General features: G+C 47.6%; 1 protein-coding gene across 4 annotated transcripts in view; it reads left to right on the forward strand.

Annotated features, from left to right (window-relative positions):
* Ptpn5 (protein tyrosine phosphatase non-receptor type 5) overlaps positions 1-22,999 on the forward strand; it is a 57,928-nt gene that overhangs the window by 5,609 nt on the left and 29,320 nt on the right. For 2 of the 4 annotated variants that reach the window (XM_057756321.1, XM_057756320.1), the window contains exons 2-3: positions 11,703-11,798; positions 15,482-15,558. In XM_057756321.1, the coding sequence (XP_057612304.1) occupies positions 11,779-11,798; positions 15,482-15,558 (97 nt within the window). In that variant the 5' untranslated portion in view covers positions 11,703-11,778. The remainder of the gene's footprint in view (positions 1-11,702; positions 11,799-15,481; positions 15,559-22,999) is intronic. The other 2 variants (XM_057756319.1, XM_057756322.1) reach the window with 1 other exon arrangement.

Genomic DNA, 22,999 nt, shown 5'->3' on the forward strand with positions numbered 1-22,999 from the left:
GGCCCTATGCCCAAAACAAAAGGTCACCAGAAATTACCCAAGCACTCATATGGACCGGCACCACTGTAGGTGTGTATCATGTTCGGACCCTAAACTTGCTAATGACTGAGTGACCTAGGTGAGGGTCTTCAGGTCTCCCAAACCTAGTTTCCCCGCCTCTAGCAGCTTAGGGCTTGGGTTTCCAGGAGACTGCAACACTAAGGCCGTCTAGCTTGTGCAGTTGATAGCGATGCTGAAGCCCCTGTGGCCCTCAGGTGACTTCCGGGTGTGAAGCAGACAGGTAATGTGTTGGCCGACTGCCAACATGAACTGTTCCAGAAAACAAGAGACCAGCTGTGAGGTGGCACCTTGCGGAGAACAAGTTGACAAGTGGTCTTGGTCTTAGAATCAAAGACTGCCTGAACCTCCTGGTCCAAACCCCATCTGAATCTAGCAGATGCTTTGGCTCTGTATCCTGGAACAGGAAGAAAACATGGGACACAAAAGCTGGATCCTGGAGAAAATGGAGAGAGGGAGAGAGCTGTGATCAAGGAGATGTAGGAGTGCTTGAGAGGGTATGCTTACGCCCCTGCTTTTAGTTCTTTGGGGGTACATCTATACCTACAGGTGAAACTGCTGGCTTATATGGTAATTCTGTGTTTAAGTTTTTGAGAAGCTATGGGGTTCTTTTATTTAAAAAGGGGGGGATTTTTGTTTGCCTGGCATGAAGGAGACCTCCCATGGATGTTTTAGGAACGAAGGGTGCAGGAAGAAGCCATTAATTTCAAACAAGTAAATTTTGTGTGAGCTCTGCATGATCTTGGAGGTTAATAGAGAGGAAGAAAGAGTGTAACAGATTACAAATGGGTGCAGCCTCCATTCCTGAAGAATTATTGTGATCTGAAGGCACTGTGGGTGGAAAAAGAATGCGTCAGGAGAGACCATAGTGGGTGGAATTCATTCAAGCTTGCAGGTATTTACTGCATCGGGCATCAAAGTGGACATAGGAGCCTTGGCAACCAGCGTGACCTAGAAAGCCTTGCCCTTGAATCACTCTGCTCTAGTGGGGGCCAGAAAAACAATCTGGCAACAGTGATCCCTATTAAAGTGTGTCGTAAGAATAAGACATGCAGACTTTCAGATAGACCTGGTGGTACCGACTTGTAAACCTCACTGCTCAGGAGGCTGAAGCAAGAAGATGGTGAGTTCAAGGCAGTCTGGGTGACATAGGGAGACTCTATTCAAAATTAAAAAGAAAAAGGTAGTGAAGCCAGAGATGTGGTTGAGTCATCAGAGTGCTTGTCTGGCACACAAGAAGCCCTGGGTTCAGTTCTCAGCACTGTGGGTGTAGTGCATGCAGTAATCCCAACTCTTGGGAAACAGAGGTAGAGAATCTAAAGTTCTAGGTCATCCTTTAGCAACATAGTGAGTTCAATGCCAGCCTGAGATACGTGAGACCCTATAGTTACCCTATCTTTATTAAATATTGCTCACATATAATCTTAAGGTACATTTTACATTCAGCCAGATGCACAATGGTCTACTGAGTCTTCACAGTCCTGAGTGTTTGTATGCTTTAAGGATGCTCTTCGTGAGTTATATACATAGTATTATAGCTGCTCTTATGTTTTTGCTTTTATGGAATCAGAAGTATAAATTTCTTCCCAAGTCTAAAGCAATAAAGAGATACCAATGTGAAAAGCTGCATTGCCCTCCAACCTTCAAAGGCAATAGTTAGGCCCACTTCTATCATTGTGGAAGAGTTTTCTCTTTTCTAGAGCTTCATGTAAATAGAGTGGTAAATAGGGTGGTATTTTATATTAGAAAGTAGTTTTGGAGATCCATCCATGTAATTGAACCCACACAAATGAGCCCAATGACATTGATTTGGGTATTGATTTCTAAATGCCAACTAGAATAGTATCGCCTGCCTTACATCCCAAGGGGGAAAATGGTCTTTAGGTTCTAATCAGTGTCTTGTCCTTCTGAATGGCCCCTCCTTGCCCATTCGCCTCACCAAGCCATTGTGTCCTGCTTCCTCCCACCCCAAACATCTTTTCTGCTCTTTAGGGGACCCTTGTCTTTCAACTCCCATCTGAGCAGCCTCCCAGACTCCAGTCACACACCCTAGGCAGCCTCAACTTTCACCTCACACATATCTGGCACCAGTCTCTAGACTGCAGGCTCATAGAGAGCAGAGACTGGGACCAGTTACGTGTCTCCAGAATGGGCTACATAGATGTGGATACTTTATACTGTGTTTTGTCTAAGATTCGTTCAGATACAAACAGATGAAGAGACCCAGAGTCAAACCCCAGGAGGATCCAGGGGAATCCTGCAGAAGTGGGAGGTAAGAAGGATTACAGGAGCCAGAGGGGTTGAGGACACCACAGGAACACAGCCCACAGACTCAACTAAGCAGGGCTTATAGGGGATGACAAAGACTGAAATGACAACCAGAGGACTTGTATGGGTCTGAGCTAGGTTCTCTGCTTATATGTGTGTCGCTGGTCTTGTGGGACTCCTAACAGTAGGAATACGAGAGTCTCCGGCTCTTTTGCCTGCTCGTGGGACCCTTTTCCTCCTAGTGGATTGCCTCGTCCAGCCTTGATATGAGGGTTTGTGCCTAGACTCTTGTAACTTGTTTTGCCATGTTCGGTTGATACCCCTGGGAGGCTTACTCCTTTTTTGAAGGGAAACAGGAGAAATGGATCTGGGAGAGATAGGAGGTGCCGGTGGTGGAGGGGGGGCTGGGGGGGGGAAGAGTGTAGGGCAGGGAAACTGCAGTTGGGATGAAATATATGAGAAAGAATGAAAGGAAGGGGAAAAATAACAAGTATGTAAGTCAAGCCATTTTAATCCCAGCCCTCAGAGGAGGAGGAAGCAGGAGGAGATCTCTGAGTTCAAGGCCAGCCTGGTGTGTAGAGCAAGTTCCAGGAGAGCCAAGGTTACACAGAGAAACTGAGCCTCAAAAAACAAAACAAACAAACAAAAAGTATGCAGCAGCCGAAGGGATGGCTCAGTGATTAGAACACTGACTGCACTTGAGGAGGATCTGGGTTTGATTGCCAGCACCCACATGGCAACTATAACATCTTCAGGGATACAGCACCACCTTCTAGCTTCCATGGGTACCAGATATGCATGCAGTGCACATGAATACACACAGGCAGGACATTACTGCACATAAAATAAAAATAAACATTTTATGTATATACGTGTGTGCGCGCGTGCATGTGCGTGCAACTGGAGATTATCTATTATATATTATAGTTTATATTTATAGCATATATTATATTATTATATTTGAATAGCATCTAAGAGGTCCTAGATTCAATTATCAGGACCACAAAATAAACATAAAAACACAAATTTAAGAATAACAGTGGAGGGAGACAGTGAGATGACTCACTGAATAAAAGTGCTTGCAGACAAGGTTGACCTGAGTTCTATACCTGGAGTCCATATGGCTCCAAAAGTTGTCTTCTCTGTAAGCAAACCGTGCTGTGTGTGTGCACACGCACACACACCTACACATACACACAAACAAATAAATGATTGTATGTATGTAAAAATTTGTAAATAAGCTACAAATGTATCTCAGGCCATTCTCTGAAGCTGCTAACAGGAACGTGGTGAAAAGAAGTCTAATTTCTGAGCACGGATGAGAACACAGCCTAGGACTTGCGGCCCAAGAAAAGCTCTGCAGCTCAGGAAGCCATGGGGAAGCAGAGACCAGTCAAGCAAAGTTGCTTAGAGGAGGTGAACTTCAAAGGTTTTCAAGAAGGAGCCTGTTTGGAGCCCTGGGTTACATAATCAGGATAATCCACAGAAAGCCTTTAAACATGATCTGTCCAGCTGTGCCGAAAGCCGAGTCTCCAAAAGCCACCCTTCCCTCCTCTTTCTCTCCTTGTTCCTTCCTTCCTTCATCTTCTCTCACGTCCTTCCTTCCCATCTCCTTCTAAACCTGAGTGCACGGGGAAGGACTGAGGGCTCGTGGCGTTGCCTTTCCTCTCTTCTCTGCACCTTCTCCTACACTGGGTGAAACCCATCCCTTGTTCCTTCTTCACCTGGACAACTCATAGAAGCCGTAGTCATGGACAGAAGAGCCAGGGAATAGCCCTAGTGTGGGGTGTTACCAGGCCCCAGACCGCCATGACACTGGAGAAAGAGTTCAGTCAGAGCTCAGGTTGCATGCAGCAGCCTCCCAGGAGGAGGCACACACTGAGGTGGGACTTGGAAGAGAGGGCTGGAGGCCACAGCTATGGTCCAAACAGGAAGCATAGGAGACAAAGGCTGAGAAGCAGGAGAGAACATGGCTGGGGAGGGACCCATTTCTCATGGAAGAGGACTTAGAAAATCCAGTTATTTTTACCTGCTCCTACCCAGGTCTCTGGTCTGATTGAGGGTCTGGAAACAGCCAGTGCTCTCCAGAGGAGAGAGGAGGGGGTTGGCTGACAAACCCTTCTCAGCCTGTAGATCTCTTCAGCTGCAAAGACCCCTGGCAGAGCCTGAGGCAAGGGGAGGCTGACTTTTGTAGCTCATGGCAACTGCAAAAAACAAAAAACAAAAAACTAAAACGTCTGTCTCCCCTGCCTCAGAGGAAGACTGGAGGTGACCCTCTGAGCTGGGTCAATGGGAACAGCGAGGGTGTCTACCTCGGGATTACTTAGCATTCCTGTGACCCGCTTCCTGGTCTTCACCGCAGCCCTGCAGCTCCCATTACATCTGCTGAGCCTCAGAGACATTAAAACATCAGCCTAGAACTCTAAAGGGCAAAGGTGGTAAGGTATAGAATTTCAGCATGTAAATCCATCCTTTTCCCAAAGAACTATGCTTGATTTAAGGTGGGTGGCCACAGGACATGTTTGATTGAGATGTCTGTTGAAGGTCATCCAGGGCCCCAGGAATGCAGCTGTTTCCAGAACACAATAATAAAAGAATTCACTCTCCAGAGCCCAGGACCAGGCATCTCCATGTCTTCTGTATTGGCCAGAGTGACCTCCATGTCAGATGCTAAATCTCCCAAAATTTCTTTCAGCTTCTACAAATGGATGGTGGTGTCACCCGCTGTGGTGGTTTGAATGAAAATGTGTGCTCCGTTTCTGGGTTGTAGTTAAGTACAGACACAGTCGAGCTGACAACAGGAATAGCCCCCACAGCACAGCGGCAGCATTTACACCATGGGTAGCGGCAAATGTTTCAAAGAAGGGTCTTGTCACTGAAACCTGTTGCTGTGCTGGATTTGGGACTCACTTTGAATCGCCACAGAACTTGTATAGGAGGAAAAGGGGCTGTAGTCATTGGAGAACACCCCCAGCCTCACACATCAGAGTAACAACTGGCATTCTCTCCTTTCACAAAGCAGTATATAGCTGCAAACCAATGTGATTATGGCGTTTCCATCGTATGTGTGCACAATGTATTCAATCATGTTCAGCCTCCTACCATGCTCTTGTCCCCCTCCTTTCTCCTGATGTTCCTCCTCTTCCCACTTAATCTTACTTCTATTTTTGAGTCGATTTTTGTTTGCTTGGTTTTTGGTTTTGTTTTGTTTTGTTTATCCAGACAGGGTTTCTCTATATAGTCTTGGCTGTTCTCGAACTCCCTCTGTAGACCAGTCTGGCCTCAAACTCAGAGACCCAACTACCTCTGCCTCCCAAGGTCTGGGATTAAAGGTGTGCACCACCACTGCCTGGCTGCCTTATTTATTTATTTATATCTATATCTTACCTATTAGAGAAAATATGATATTTATCTTTCTAAGTCTGGCTCTGGTTCTATCTTTCTTCTAACAAATGACATAAATTCATTCTTCGCAGCCAAATGAAACTCCATAGTGTGCACACACCACCCTCTTTATCCATTCAACTGCTGAAGGACAGTTGGGCTGATTCCATGATTCCATACCTGAGTATTGTGCACAGTGCCATCATAACTTGAGTGTGTCGGAGTCCCCATCATCTGCTGGCTTAGATTTCTTTGGGAAATGCCTAGGGTGGTATAGGTAAATCCTATGGAAACTCTATTTTTAGCTTTTTGAGGAACCGTCATACTGATCTCTATAGGGGCTGCACTAACCTAACATTCCCAACAACAGTATAAAAGAGTTGCTTTCCCAGCATCCTCTCCGGAGTATGCTGTTTGGTTTCCTGAAGATAGCCATTCTGATTAGAGTGAAGTGGTACCTCCAGCTATAACTTGCATTTCTCTGTTGGCTAAAGATGTAGACATTTTTTCTCCATTATTTGTTAGTCATTTATGCAATTACCTTTGAAAATTGTTCAACAGCTGGAGTCTTTAGGGGCTTATAAAATCACATCCTGAACATTTTATGGGCATCTCATATAAAAACCTTGTATAGAACCCAAAATTCACGTAAACTTCATAACAACTCTCTACGTCTAAAGTGTGTAGCAGGTAAGGAAATGGGAACCTGGGAATTGGGCATCTTGGCCAAATCAGGCAGGCAGCTGGGAGCCCTAATTTGTAGAGAGATATCAGAGGCTTACATTTGTGTCTTTTGTGGTGATTTTAAAGCCACTTGTCAACACTCAAACTCTAGCTCATTTTGACTTATTTACTTTTTTAGAACTACTTTTTGAACAATTGCCTGGATAAAGATTAAAAAGGAACACCCATATCTGAGACCATAAACCAAGTGGTTCAAATAGAACCTGACTCTGGGGCTGAAACAGTTTAAAGCCTGGCTCTGCTGTTTGCCAGGTGTGCTCTTGAACAAAGAATCCTCCCTCCCTCCCTCCCTCCTTTCCTTCCTCATTCTCTCTCTTCCTCTCCCTCTCCCCTCTCCTCTCTCTCCCTCTGCCTCTCCTTCTCCCTCTCCATCTCTCTCATCTCTCTTTTCCAGACACATGTGTAGAAGGAGCATGTTGTTTTCTCCCTAGGATTAGAATGAGAAAGGAAAAAGGAGGTGATATGTTTGGTGTGGTATCCAGCACACAGTAAAACCTAGTCAAAGGGAGGCCACGATGACCCCACCATAGCCCTGGGTACAAGTCTTCCCAGTGAGGCAGGACCCTGGACATTGATCACAGAACAGAGGGAAAGACCAGGAAAGTAGATACCAGGCTCTCTGGGGGAGTCAGCAGGAATTCTTGAAAAAGTGATATTTGAACAGGGTCTTTAATTTTTATTAGCATGAAATATGTCATTTTCATAAATAGATATCTTATTTTATTCTTACCCCCCACTACCCTCCCTACCCCCCCACACACACCTTGCTGGCCTGTTTCTTCCCCGTAAACAGTCCCCCACTTCTCTTAAAGGGGAAATTCATGCTTTCCGGGCAGGCAGATACAGAGACTTTTCCAGTAGAGAGGAAGGTGCATTTCCAAGGCATTGGAGATGGGGTGAGAATCTAAGTAGAGGAAGCATCAGCACCCCCACGGGAGGTGTGATCACACCTTCACATTTGTGATTGCCTGTTTTCTCCTTGCAAATTAAACTGTGTACCTGGGGAGGGGGGAGCAGAATGGAATGTTCTCAAAGTCTTAGAAAGCACAGGTAGACCAGATGAGCTTTGAACCTCGAGTCCTTCAGTTGTTCTTAGAGTCCCTGCCTGACGCGCCATTCCTAATCACAGAGGTCCATCCAGCTGTGTGGATGGTCGCACTGCCCAACGATCCCAGCTGGACTCAGATTCCACCAACAGGTGGCTCAGCTTGGTCCACTCTCCACACCTGGTCAGCAGCGTTTACCCAGCCTCTCTGGGCCATGGCCTGAATTCCCTGATGTTGTGAGTGTCCTCTGTTGAGCCATTGCCACTCTGCCACGGCCTCTTTTAACCTTGACAGCTGCAAAGTTGAAACCTGGGGGATAGGCCCATTCATTAAACATCTTTTTATTTTTATTTTGGAGGGGTGTGGTGGTGTTGTCTTACACCTTTCATTTCCATTGCAGGCTATGAATATTCAGATCCTATCACCCTGTGACTAGAGCCAAGAATTAGTAGCTTCTGGTCTGTGAGTGCATCCATCTATGCACCAGTGGAGCACGGTCACCATTATCACATACTCCTCACACTGCCTCCCAAGGCGGGCTTACGCTTCCTGGGAAACCAGTGGTCATATCCACCAATTTTTCTGCTCCCACAAAGGAGTCCAGGGAACCTCCCTAGGAGTGAGGAGCAGGAATCTCTCTCTGGCTCCTTCATTGGCTAGTGCTGTGAACCCAAAAGAACACTGTACCTCCAAGCCTGAGCATCTTCATCTATAAAACAGGAACCATCCCATGCTTCCCCATCTCTCTGTGGGAGGGCCTTACTTGCTTCTTTTTTTTTTCTTTTTTTTTGGGGGGGAGTATTTATTTATTTGTTTGTTTGTTTTTATATCCTCATCAAAGTTTCCCCTCCCTCCTTTCTTCCCAGTCCCTCAGCCCACCCTGTCCACTCCTCCTTCGCTGTTTCTCTTCGGAAACAAACAGGCCTCCCTTGGGTATCAGCCAGCCATGGCATGTCAAGTCACATTGAGACTAGGCACCTCCTCTTCTATTAAGCCTGGATGAGACAATCTGGTAGAAGTCATGGGTCCTTAAAGGAGGCGACAGAGTCAGAGACAGCCCCTGCTTCCCTCCCCTGTGAGACCAGGTTACACAACTATAACATATATGCCAAGGGCCTAGGTCAGTCCCAGGAAGACCCTGGTTGTCGGTTCAGTCTCCGTGAGCCCCCAAGAGTCCAGGTTAGTCGGTTCTGTGGTGTCCTTGACCCCTCTGGCTCCCACAATTCTCTCTCTCCCACACTTCCTCACAATTCCCCAAGTCCCACCGAATGTTTGGCTGTGGGTCTCTGCATCTGTTTCCATCAGTTGCTGGGTGAAGCCTCTCTGATGACAGTTGGGCTAGGCACAAATCTATGAGTATAGCAGAATACCATTAGGAATCATTTCACTGACTTTCTCTTCATCTGTGTTCGGCTCTATCCTTGGTCTCTGGGGTATCCCATCTCTTGGTCCTGACCCTCAAGGGTGAGCTCCCTCTCCAGCTGTGCCAGTCATGACTTAGTCACTCCCACAATTTCTGTGCCACCATTATCCCAGCATGCCTTGTAGGCAGGACGAATTGTAGGTCACAGGGTTTGTGGCTGAGTTGGTATCCCGGTCCCTCCCTGGAGGTCTTGCCTGGTTATAGAAGATGACTTGTTCGGGCTCCGTATCCCCTTAGCGAGGGTCATCCTCATAGATTCATGGGAGTTTCCACTGGTTCCGGTTTCTAGCTCATCCCAGAGAAGCTCCCCCCTCCAAGATTCCAGTTGTCTTTCCCGGTACTCTCTCCATCCACTCGCCCCCACCTGTGGAAAGGCTTTCTTACAGAGCATCCAGCGCCTGCTAGAATGTGTCCTCTTCCTGTCTCTGAATATGGTTGATACCCAGGGCTAGAACATGGGAGTGAAAAGTTCGGAATGTGGGTAATGGGGGCAGATCTGTAACTGTATGATCTTGGGCAGGTCATTCCACTTGGCAGAATCTCTATTTTCTTTTCTGGAAAAGTAAAGTAACAGTGTATTCCTTCTAAGCCAAATGCCTCATGCCATGCTCAACAAAGGGCCTGAAACTGTGCCATTGCCACCGTTCCCTCTCAGGGCATAAAGAATGGACAAACAATACTGATTCTGCCTGCTTCCCTCCCCTCTCTGGGCAACTCCTCCTGATTTACATCGTCATCAGCCGTGAGAAACAGAGGATCTAGATTTTGAAGATCGGGAGTAGCTCAGGGAAGGAGAGGCTAGTATCCCCAAATCCTGAGCTGAGTCCCAGGGAGACTATGGACCTTCACCCTAAAGATGGAATCAGGACAAGATGCCTTAGCCACATCCATGAGCCTCTGGTGTCTCTTCATGTTGCTTGCACAGTCGGCCCCTGCTTCCTAGTCCTTGCGTGGTGGCCAAGGCCAGCAGAGAACCTCTGTGTGTCCACTGTTCCTATCTAACAAAGTAGGGCTTTGGGTGTCTCTCTGCAGCCCCCGAGCCTCAGATCACTGTGGAAGCAAGAAGATAGAGTTCAGCCTGAGCCACTTGGCCAAACCATAGCCAACAGCAGGCTTAACAGTACTGCCTCCATTGTCTCCAAGGATGGGCATAGTCCTTGGATATCTCATTTGTCCTGAAGCTAAACCAGGCAGCTAGTCAACATCCAGGGCTTTAAGACCTTCAGAAGCACGCCCTGGCCCTTTCCATGAGGTAGCGCTATCACACCACTGCTCTGTTCCCCCTCCATCGTATCTTTGTTGGTCACCTACACGGTTTCTGGGCATCTGCTATTTTACTATGTTATGTGATAGCCCCTGGGGAACTAGAGAGTAAGGTAGAACTTAGGACTCAGTGAGGCTTAGCAAGCAAGGGCACTTGCTACCAAGCCCAATGTGACCTGAGTTTGATACCTGGAACCCACATGGTAGAAGGAGAGAACACTCTCTCAGTGCACGTGCAGACATGCATACACAGGGTTGAGAGTGGCTGTGTCACCTTTCTTGGTATGAACACAGCTCTCCACATCCTCACCACCCACACCTCTTCCTTGTCCAGAAGATTCCATCTAGAGGGGATCCATCTTCCTCAAGACACAAAACCATAAAGGACAGCTTCTCAGAGAACGTGGCTTTGGGAATCGACAGCCGAATCTTCGAGGTTCCTAGGACGTGTCTGTCATGTTTCTCTGTAAGCGAGTATAAGGAGAAGGAAAATGAGGAGGAAATCGGCACCAGTACGCATCTCAGCCCATCATCCCGTCCCACGCCTCCCTCCCTTTCCACGCTTGTCTTGTCAGGCTGGTGTTCTTTCCTTCATGAATATCCCCCGCTTTCTCTCAACTCCATGTGACCTGCTCTGCTTGGACACCACTCCCATCCCTCAGTCACTCCCACTCATCCGTCAATCTTATGACTCCTCTACCTTGTTCAGGGCCTTGATGGTACACCAGGGAACCCTGAACGTTTCCTATCAGACATTGACGTGGGCCTGACTTCTTTCCTACCTGCGTCCTGCAAGAGAGGCTTGTGTTTGCTGTGTTTGCATGGTTTACACACAGTAGCTGTTTGAAGTAAATACACTTTAGAGAAATGGATGGGCCAGTCCTTATGTTAGACTCAAAAGAGAGAAAGCCAAGTTGCCAAGCCCCTTAGCTGAGTGTGTCCAGCCCCTTCCATCCTCCCTTCCTTGGGTCTCAGGCAGTCCCGTATGCCACCCACAGAATGGGATGAAAGGGAACTCGTTCATCTGAGTACACCTCAGCCAGAGAACACTCGGGCCCCTTCTTCGGGATCCAGTGCACTCCCAAGTTTGTGGTCTGCTCAGACGAGGGCACAGATGGCTGGACAGTGGACAGATGGGCCAGGAGGGTAGGCAGCTTGCTGGGATGGAAATAGCATGAACTAGGCTTTGGGAGTCCTGGGTGCAGAGCCTGTCTGTTCCCTGAGTTTGCTGCACACGTCATTCTGGGCTCTTTGGCTGGCAACAACAGAAACACTTAGTAACCCAGGTGGCAAAAATACTTATTAGAAGCCTTGGAACATGACACAGGCGTGATGGGCTCCTTCCTGTGACAAGGGGCAAACAGATGAGAGGCTTGGTAGCGCCTAACAAGATTTCAGGATTTGGTGAACTACCTGCAAACAATTGTTCCTACCCTGTGTGACCTGAGTTACTTCTCTGTGCCTCAGTTTCTCCATCTGGATATTCTGAAGCTGGCCTCTTCTTTCTCTTTACATAGACAGTTTGCTTTTTCCTGAGAGAAATTCCTGGCCCTGGCCCCAGATGGCACTTTTTCCTACCCGGATACCTTGGGAATGAAGTCTGAGGGAGCTAGGTGAGTGATGCTGTTTTAATAAATAACTAAATAAATAAACAGTAGATTTTAGGCTATGCAGACTTTATGACCAGATGCCACCTGCTGAATCCAATGCCCTTTCCTTCCATCTGTGTTGCTAGCCTCCACCTCCCCTCTGCTGCAGACCTCACAAGCCCATGCTGGCATTGGGAGGCCACGCAGCCAAGTGCAAGAAATGCACCCCACCCAAGAGGCAGAGCTCATGACTTATGGTAGATGTTTTTGCTCTAGTGCCTCTCCTGACACTTAAGCCTCACCTCCCTTCCCATCCCTCTGCCCAGCCTGCTTCCAGTTGGTGCCCCAAGTGTAGCACCTGTACTGGCCAAGTCCTTACTCTGGCGACCAATCACCTACTAGAAACATCCTTTCCGAAGTAGCTCACGCCTTCCTTTTGGAGGGTACTTCCTCCTCCCACAGACTTGGGGGGAACTCTGCCCCATATACAGAAATCAGTTAAAGGAGATGCCAGAGCACAATCACGTTGGCATCTCCAACTCTTCATTCAGATGAGAAGGGCCCTGGCTTGCTCGGCATTGTATTGCCGGGACTGTCATAAGCCTTGCTCACAGGAGTGCTTGGCAAACACAAGTTGAAGGCACCCATCATCTCTGAGGCTCTGTGCATCTCAGAGCAGCAGTGGGAAGCCATTGAGTGAGTTGCTGCCTGTTGACACGGGAGACATTAGCCAATGTTTCCCAGGTGATAGGGATGGAGGAGGAGAGGGTTGCCCACAGCAATCCATTCCAAGCTGTTATTTCTGCTCCTGGTGGGCAAAGAGAAAGGCAATACCCAGAGACAGGGCTTCTCTTGTGCTGTGTGAATGGACCATTCCCCCACACACACACACACACCTGACACTGCCTAGACACACAGCTCTGAGAAGGGAAAGGGTGGGGGCTGGAGTCTCTCTCTCTCTCTCTCTCACACACACACACACACACACACCACACCTGACACCGCCTAGACACACAGCTCTGAGAAGGGATAGGGTAAGGGCTGGAGTCTCTCTCTCTCTCTCTCTCTCTCTCTCTCACACACACACACACACACACACACACACACACACACCTGACACCGCCTAGACACACAGCTCTGAGATGGAGTAGGGTGAGGGCTGGAGTCCACCACAGGGCACAACCACACCGTGCTCCATTTTCCTCCACAGTGTTGAGGTGCTACTCTCTGTGCTCTTCTGATTATGAAATTAGTCATTTTCTAGGAAGCTTATTTATAGCGTCCACTGCACACACGCAGTGCTGAGCTATTCTGCACGTGGCTGGGGTGTGAAAGCAGGTATGAGTCATATGTGGATCTTCTTCCAGATGCCTTGGTTACCTTTCTGCCCCATCGTGGGCCACTGTCTTGGGGTATCCTCTATCCAGGGGAGCTTTTATAGTAAAGCAAGCTCGGGGCTGAGAGTGTTCTCAAACCCAATCCCTGTGGCCCCCACTTTTGCATTCACCCTGCTTCATTGCCCTCCTCTGAAATGAAAGGTCTTCAAGATCCATGGTTCCCTGACAGCTGTTGAGGATGGTTCCAGGTGGCTTAACAAAGACCCACCCATAAAGTGGCTCAGATGGTGGCTGCTTATGGTAGCTGATGTTTTCTGAAGCACATTGCAGCGTCACTATCTTTTTCTACAGTTCTTTGTCTATGGAACCTCCTCCTAAGAGCCAGGCACTGATCTGGGCTTTGAAGATGCAAGCTAAGTAAAAGGAAAAGTCATTGCCCTTTTGCAGCCTGTATCCTAACAGCTGGCAATGATGTTGATCCAGCAAGCATCAATTAAAATAGACTTCCTAACTGTGCCGAGTGCTGAATAAAAAAAAAAATCCCAGCAAGTAGAGATGAATGCACAACCCAGGCCGAGCAATGTGAATGCAGAGGTGTGTGCAGAAGGAGCCCATCCAAAGCGCCCCGAGTAGCGGTCAAGGACAGGAAAGACAGAAGGCAATGCTGAAGGAGAAATAATCTAGTTAGCTGCATTTCAGGATGCTTGTCTTTGGTCTTAGTGAAACGGGATGCTATGGGAGTATTTTTCCGAAGGAGGTTAAGTGGTAAATTTGAAGACCTGGTGCTATTTCAAGGCGGTCCCCATCCTGTGTGCAGATTGGGAACCTCACAGCCATGTAAGTGATAGACTTTGGCACTATGTTGGGGAGTGCTGTGAGGACTGGACTAAATGGATGCCCAAGACCATTAGGTAAAGACCACACTTGCAAGCAGGGATGCCTTGAAGGAAGTGTCCTTCTGTCTCTGAGTCATCTGGTCTCTAGACTCGGGATTCTCAGAGATGCTGACAGTTAGAGTATGTGTTTTTTTTGGGGGGGGGGGGGGATAAAACAAGACAATGCAAGTTGAGAGTGAAAGATACCAGCGTGGGAAGAGCCAGCCCTATCCTTGCCTGTTTGCCCTTATTATTGAATTCTGTAATGTTTCTAAAAGAGGCTGTAGGATGGATGAGAGGCCACACTGCAGGGCTGGTGGGCAGAGAGGCTGCTGACCTCTGAGACTGCTTGGAGTTTGTGCTAGTGAGTCTGTATTGAAGGTTATGCAACTGCCAGTTCTCCTGGTTAAACTAAGATGTGGGACCTAGTCTTAACGGATGTGCTCTCCATCAAGAGAGCCAGCACAGGAAGGACTAAGAAACTCTGAGGCTACTGTCCTCTGCAATCCTTCTCTCGGGGCATGGCCACAGCCATGACTCAACCACAGAAGCATAGATCCCAGACTCCCAGAATGCATAGTAAACAAGAAGGATTATTCTCCAATAGACACAGCCTGACTTGTGTGGTCCAGCCCTGATCCAGCCCACAACTGCCAAGAGTCGGGCATGAAATGGAGCCAGAAACATTGGGGGCACACACCTGCATTGCCAGAGCAGGGGATTCTGTAAGTGCCATGGTGTTCTGCCCTCCAGATTTGCTGAGTCTGAAGACACTTTCTGTAATCTAATTGATTTCCAGCAAGCTTTTTCCAGATCACTGTGTGAAGAAATAAAATTAGACCCTAGGGCAGTCTATTGGGGACCCTGGTGGGCTAGAAATAGGGTTTTCCGGGGGCTGGATAGATGGCTGGGTGGTTCAGAGCACTTGTTCTTGCAGAGAACCAGGCTTCAATTCTCAGCACCCACATAGTGACTCATGAAACTTCCTCTCTTTATGCACACCATGGCACAAACATCCACATATCTACACCATTATCTTCATCACTGTCATCATCATCACCACAAACAAAGGAATTAGGTGCAGAATAGCACAGTAAAAGTATTGAGTTTAGACTTCTCCAGTGTAACTTCAAACCCAGCTTCACTCTGATGAGACCTTGGACAAGCTCCATAAACCTCCTAAGCCTTGTTTGATGAGCCTTGTTTCATGAGATCATGGTGAGGACTCTGTTTTCAGAGTCTCTAAAAGGTGAGCCAGTCTGGTGGTGACGGCGGCGGTGGCGATGGTGGTGGTGGTGACGGTGATGATGACAAAACCCTGCCTCTCCTCTGCAGCTTGATGCCATAAGAGGCTTCTTGTCCCCTTTGGTCCCCTGATGAAGTGGAGGTAATCAAAAGAATGCTGAGGGAGACAGCTTTTCGTCTTCACTGGAGGCTGGGACTCTTGATCCTGGACCACCAGTATCTTCTGACAACAATTTCTCCCCCACTGCAGGAGTGAGAGAGAGAACCAGGCTGCTGATGACTCCGCAGGAGGAGCCCTGGACATGTGCTGTGGTGAGAGGCTGTCGGGTAAGTCTCAGCATCCCTGTGATCCAGGAACTCAGACTGGAGATAGAGGGTACCAGCTGACACAGAATTAGAAGTCTGGCTGCCTGTGACGTTGCTGTTCTAAGGTCTCTGTGTAGATGGGGCTTTGTTTCTCAAGCCCTCAATGTCTTTCTGTCCTAGGGTCATTTAGGGAAGTTCTGTGTCCTCTGAGAGTAAGAACAGACCTCTGAAGGTGTGCTCAGAGGGGGAGAGGAAGAAGAAAGTTGGCAAGGGAACTTAGCATGGAGAGAGAGCAGCTGACCAGTGTCAGCGCAAGCCTCGGGAGCAATGGAAGAAATCTAAACCCGGTGATAGGGTCTGAGCTGAGGGTGGCCAAGCAGCCTGCAGAGCTGCCTGTCAGTCCTGCAGAGAAGCCTGGCTGGGAGTCAGAACCTGAAGCTGGAGTCCAGGTGCCCACAGATGTGGGAATCTGCCTGCCTGCACCCCTGCCATGGCTGTCACCATGGAACGGCCAGGGCAGTGTGCCCACAGAGTGGCAGCATGGCCCACCAGTTGGAGACCATATTCCTGGTCAAAATAAACGGCATTAAAAGGAATAGAGTGGAAAAGACAGTAAAAAGGGGTTCTATTTTCTTTTTATATGTTTTAATTATTTTTTCTTATAACAAGCGTCTGTTGTGGCAATATTACAAAATAAAGGCAAGTGAAACATTTGGAAATGTTTGTTTGAAAAATAGCCTTTTGAATTCTAACTTGGAAGCCTCAAACTTGTGGTGTCTGAGAAACCTCACAATCCTTCTAGGTAAGAAGCTTAAAAATGCGGTCTCCGTGTGACATTTACGGTTGACACTGAAAACAAATAGATGCGACTCGGAAGCAGTGGCTTCAAAATAAGCAATTACAGGATCCACTGCCCACTCTTCTTATCTCCCTGACTCCTCCAGCAGCCTGAGCCCTTGGCGCAGTTCCCCCCTCATCCAGCAGGGGCACCATTGCACACCATGAGCCCCTGTTTTTGCTGGTGGGGAATGGATGCTCTGCTTAGGAGGCATCCTGGCAAGGACCAGGGGAGCTAGTTGGAAAGAAAGAATTCTCCGAAGGTTATGAAAGCTGAGTGTCTGGAGGGCCACCGTATGCTGGGGGACAGCAGATCTGTTCTGCATATTTTTAGGAGTATGACGTAAGCCCAACACAGAGACATAAAGAAGATCTGGGCCCACGAGATGAAGAACTTACTTTCTGACTCTCACAATGATCCAGTCATAGAGCTGATGATTCCAGAGGAGGGAAATGAGTGTTCCATCACTGGAGGCATTCAACTATTGGAAAACAAGCAATGGAGAGGAAATTTCCACAGTGGGTGGGAGGTCTCAGTGACGTCAAAGTTCCTTTCAACTATTAAACACTTCTGTGATTCAGATATGAGTCATAGGATTCAGAGATGACTCTCCAACCAGAGATGGCCCCACTGGCTATAAAATACCCACAGAAAGTAGGATATAATGTATAGGAACCCAGGGAGGAGCATGGTGGGGAGAAAAGAGCATGGGACTTGGCATTTGAGTCTGACTATGCTATTTCCAGTCTCTGTGTTTATGGGCGAGTCATTTAACCTTGCTGGACTTGCCACGAGCCCTTCCTCTGAAAATGGAAATAACAGCAACATGAATATGACTATGAATCTTCACAAGAAGAAATGTAACCACTCATTTGTTCACCAAGTCCATTTATTGAGTACCTACCGTGTCTCGGATACTGTACTGGGTGCTGGGGATATACAGGGAGATGAAACACAGTCCCTGCCTTAATGAAGGTTCACAACAAGCTCTGTGCTGAGCCAATTCTGGAAAATGGGACAGAGCCACAGCAGAGAGGTTACAGTAGGAAGCACGATGTGTTTAATTCTATCTCCTCCCCTAGAGCCGGCAAACAATGTCGAATGGAAGAGGAGATTAGTCATCTCCGTTGAAGCTGGCACATTGCCTGCCTTATGCAATACTCAGGAAGTTGGTATCATTTACTGCCCCCATCTTACAGATGACAGAACCAAGGCCCAGGGAAGTTGGGCTTCCTTCCCAAATTCCCTTAGCTAGATGATGTTTGGCAAGGGAAGGCCCAGTCAGCTAGCCATTCCTGAGCTTGTGTCCTCACCACTACCCTGTTCTTACCTCCATCATCTCTGGAGAGTCAGTGTTGTTTGCGGAGGGAAAAAGAGTGAAGGGTGTTTGTCCCCAGAGAGGAGTAAGGCAGTGTCACTGTGTCTGTCTCCTTCTATGTCCTACTTCTTCTAGAAAGCCCTGTCTGCCAAGGGCCAGGAAAGTCTACGCCTGTTAGACACCCATGCTGCCGGGCAGATGTGGTATTGTAATAATTATTCATCTGTTTAGGACCATGCGCTCTTTAAGGCAAGCCCCTGTCTGTCTCACTTCTGTGTCCTCCTTGCCCACCATTTATTGAGTCATGTCTTCATTTATTCCCCATTAACTGAGCGCCTGCATGTGGCTGGCACTGCAGTAGATTCAGGAGCTTCACTAGCTGAGAGAGTGCCTACCCCACAGGACTGTATTATGTATGAAGAGTGGGTTTCAAGCCTGGAGAGACGGCTCACCTTCTAAAAGCACAGAGCATCCAGGTTCAGTTCTCAGCACCCATAAATTATCTATAACTCCAGTTGCTCCATGAATATTGCGTGCATGGAGTGCATAAACTTATATGCAAACAAGCATCCATGCACATTAAATAAATTAATTTAAAGAAGAAAAAAAGTAGGGCCCCAGGTCTTAGACCTGACTCAGTCACTAATCAGTGAGATGCTCATTTCCCCTCCCTGGACCTGCTATCTATAAAGTGTCATGATTAATCTTCAGTGCCATACAGAATTTTTGGATGGCTCGGTGAATTAATAGAGAGCTGGGAGACTAGCCTGACACACAGTGATGCTACGAAAGTGTTCACTGCAAAGGGAAGACAGGCAGCAAACAAGGAGATGGGGCGTCATGGGGCAAACAGTGGGGAAGACTATAGAAGAAGATGAAAACTAAGCCGAGGGGCGTGGGGAAGGACTGGAAGGGAGTTTAGCATTGTGACTGTGTGGACCTGAGCCCAGTGTGGAGCAGATTGCCACAAAGGTTGGTCATGCAGATCTGCTGACCTAAATGGAAACCTGGACATAAAACAAATGGATGTATAGAAGCCAAAGAGCAGTGGGGTGCTGGGCCTCTAGAAGAGCCCATAGACACTGTGAGCAATCACATAAAGATAATAATGGTATAAGAATACAGCCCTCAGTAGTTTCTCTCCCTCCCTGCTGCCTTCCCTGCTGGGCAAGACACAGGCAGAGCGAGGGCCAGCCATGCCAGGATGACTCATTCATTCCCACACAAACTTCAGAGTAGCGTGACATGGATAACACTCAGAGCCTCGGTCACCAAGACCCGAGCTAGCATCAGCCAGGTCATACAGACCTCTTAGATAATATACTTCCTGAAGTGAAGATGTCTTTAGACATCTCCAGCAACCCAGGAAGCCCACAGCTGCTTTCAGAGCGGGTAGGCTGCTCACACCCTCCAGGGTCCTCCCACGTTTGCTCACATACTTGTGTTTGTTCTCATTTGACACAGCCGCATGCTCACGTACACACATGCACGTGCCCACACAGTCACCCAAGCACGTGGCCTGCCGCAGACTCACAGGGCCCTGTGGGGGTGGACACGCACCTTCAGAGGACACACACCTGCATATCTTCTTCCTCTTGCACGCTCAGCTCGCTCGGCTCTGCAGCTCCACCAGCCTTCATGCACCACACAAGCTCCCTGGCAACTAAAAACACACTAGCTCTCTTACTCTCTTTGGGTCTCCCCTGGGACTGCACCCTGATCTCATGCGCATGCACAAAGAGCAGAAAACACACTTCTTCCTTCTGCATCCCCTGTCCTTTCCTTGGCACTTAGTCCCTCTTGGTTTTGGAAACCAGCGGTAGGCACTTGGCGTAGACCTGGCTGCCTTCACCACTCCATGCATGCACAGACTTCTTTCCTTTCCCCTCCTGAACATATTCCTTTGCACGTGGTCACTTTTTTCTCTTCCACTCCCCTTGCATGCTCACTTTACTTGCTTTGCAGTTATCCAAACACATGAGTACATTCAAACCCACACCCCTGCTCTTTAGTGTGTAGGTGTTCACATTTGCATGAAAGCAAACAATGCTGCGGATGCTGGGGCCTCTGTTCCTTCCCCCAGCTAGCACTGGTATGGGCCTAGCCTCAAATCCAATAGCTTCCTTCGAGTACATGGGAGGTAGAGGATATCACGGCCAGTGATGACCAGGTTGTGCAATAGAGTGACATCATTAAGTCTTGCTTTCAGTGTCTCTAATGAGCAGACTTATGGGCAGGTTGCCTCCTAAGATTTGTAGGAACTGAGGCCAGATCACAACTATAACGATTTGTCATTCACATTGGTTTAATAGATGCTGATTGGCCAGTAGCCAGGCAGGAAGTATAGGCGGGGCAACCAGACTAGGAGAATTGTGGAAAGAGGAAAGGTAGAGAGTCAGTTGCAAGTCAGACACAGAGGAAGCAAGATGAGAATGCCTTACTGAGAAAAGGTACCAAACCTCATGGCTAAACATAGATGAGAATTATAGATGAATTTAAGTTGTAGGAGCTAGTTAGCAGTAAACCTGGGTAATAGGCTAAACAGTTTATAATTAATATAAGCCTCTGTTTATTTAGGATTGAATGGTTGTGGGACTGGGTGGGACAGAAACTTCTGACTACACAAGGGAGGCCTCTAATGATATACCACCTCCCGTTGAACCTGGTACTGCAAGGACCCTTGTGTGTGTGCATGTGGGCACATCACTCTGTATAAGCAATCATGGTCCACAGTTCACCTCAATCAGCATGGAAGCCTCAGAAAGAAGCTCCTGAAGGAGAAACCGTGCAAGCATCAGGTTATGATGAAAGCAAATTCTGAAGTCCTCATTATTAGAGTAACACTTGAGAAGAGGACATGAACACTAGGTAGGTGCATGGGTACCTCTCCTGGGCATTGTGAATTATTGCTCTATGAGAATGGCATGGCCAAATGAGAGGAAATGCAAGCCCCATGTCTAAGAATGCCATTGCTCTTGAGACCTGGGTACTCCAGAGGCCTTTTATATATGACTAGAGTGATGATAGTCCTGGATACCCTGAGGGTTAAGTGTGTGACATTCACCTGGGTTCATATAAGGTTTCAAGTATAAACTGAAGGCCTAAAACTGGTCCTTTTGGTAAGAACAGAGATGACTTCTTGGGCTAGTGGCTCTGAACCCTACTCCATCTTTAATCTTGGTATCTTGAAGGTGGGCCCCAGTCCAGCACTAAATACAGTGCTCTGTGTATCTGCTCACCAGTGTTCAGTGGGTTCTCCAGAGCCAGGGATGAGGACTCAATCTCAACAAGAAGCAATTGCTTATCCGGGGTGCTACTTTATGGAGTAAAGGAGGTGGAGGCCTGTACTAATGAAGGCTTGATTATCCTCACCTCCAGTGCCCCCGTCTGACCAGCAGAAGGGCCATAGCTTTCGCTGCATCCTCATCACGCCACTTAAGAGACTTTGTGCTAGAAGCCGATGAACTGTTGAACATGCCTCAAATTTATGGAGCATCCACTCAATCCCAACATGTCCCAGATTAGTGGTATAGTGCTGAGCAGATGTATACTCCTCTCCTCTCAGAGAACACAGGAAACCAGGGAAGGCCTAGAGACAAGAACCGAGAAAGGCTCCCTGAACCCATCCTAGAGGATGAGTAGGGTCCCTACTCAAGTCTCCAGGGGCCTCTATCAAACACTGTAAGAAGATAGGTAACCTCAGAAGGAGATTTAACTTCCATCTGCTAAACCCTGTCCTTACTGAGCATCCAAGTCCGGTACCCAGTACTGGTTCTAACTGTCCTGGGAACAGGTCCAGGAACCCTAGTGGGCAACCAGAGAGAAGGCAGACTAAATGTGGCATGTGGCTGAGGTGTTGCTTATGCCTGTCCACAAGCACAGCACACATTCTGCATGTCCTTCTCTTTCTGCGGTACGGGGATAGAACTCGTGGCCAATGTGCACACTAGGTCAGCACTGAGCTATACATGTAGCCACCATTCTACAGGTTCTTATTTCTTTACCAGACTGGTGCTCCTATTTTCTTTTCTTTTTTATACATTTTTTATTGATATTTATTGAGCTCTACATTTTTCTCTGCTCCCCTCCCTGCCTCTCCTCTTCCCCGTTCAACCCTCCTCTAAGGTCCCCATGCTCCCAATTTACTCAGGAGATCTTGTCTTTTTCTACCTTCCACTTCTCATGTAGATTAGATCTATGTAAGTCTCTCTTAGTGTCCACATTGTTGTCTAAGTTCTCTAGGATAGTGGTTTGTAGGCTGGCTTTCTTTGCTTTATGTTTAAAAAACCACCTATGAGTGACTACATATAATAATTGTCTTTCTGTGTCTGGGTTACCTCACTCAAAATAATGTGTTCTAGCTCCATCCATTTTTCTGCAAAATTCAAGCTGTCATTATTTTTTCCTGCTGTGTAGTATTCCATTGTGTAAATGTACCACATTTTTTTTTAATCCATTCTTAGGTCAAGGGGCATTTAGGTTGTTTCCAGGTTCTGGCTATGACAAACAATGCTGCTATGAACATAGCTGAGCACATGCCGTTGTGGCACAATTGAGCATCCTTTGGATATACACCCAAAAGTGGTATTCTTGGATGTTGAGTAGATTGTTTCCTAATTTTCTGAGAAATGCTCCTATTTTCATTTAGGACTATTCACGCATTTAGAGATGTTTACACTGACTGATAATTTGAGTCTTTAGACCATTATAGAGAAACAAAACACTGTTAGGAGGTGCTAAGATACTAATAGAGTAACATTTTGTGGAGAGGCCCTGGCCAGGTATCCACTCGTCAACAATGGTAGACTTTAACTAGTCTCTGACACCAAGACAGAAATGAGAGCCGGAACCCATGTCGCTGGGCCTAGAAGTGCTTCGGGGAGGTAGACAGACCTGGGTTTATGTTTTAGCTCTGCCACCAGCTGGCACTATGGCCTTAGGTGAATCATTTGACCTCAAAATTCTATTCTCTAAACTGTAGATGGTGGTGTAAGATCTTCACAGAGGCCATGATAATGAGTTAATAGATTGAAAGTTTTATTGCACGACATTCAGGCAATGGTAGCTGACAATGATGGTGGTCATTCCAGAGTACGGAACATACACAGAAAAATTCTTGCGTTTTTTTGAGCCTGCTCCAAGGCTCGGGTGTCAAGTTCTGGGCAGTCCTTCAGCAATATAGCCATAGCGCTACCATAACTCTCCACTACAGGCCTGGGATCTCACAGAGCCAGCAGAGCCTCTGGAGAGGAGCGCTGTCTGCTTGTAAAGTCAGGTAGGAAAGGGGCCAGCACGGGTGGGAGGAG

Source organism: Chionomys nivalis, chromosome 23 (genome assembly GCF_950005125.1).
Source record: "Chionomys nivalis chromosome 23, mChiNiv1.1, whole genome shotgun sequence".
NCBI lineage: Eukaryota > Metazoa > Chordata > Mammalia > Rodentia > Cricetidae > Chionomys > Chionomys nivalis.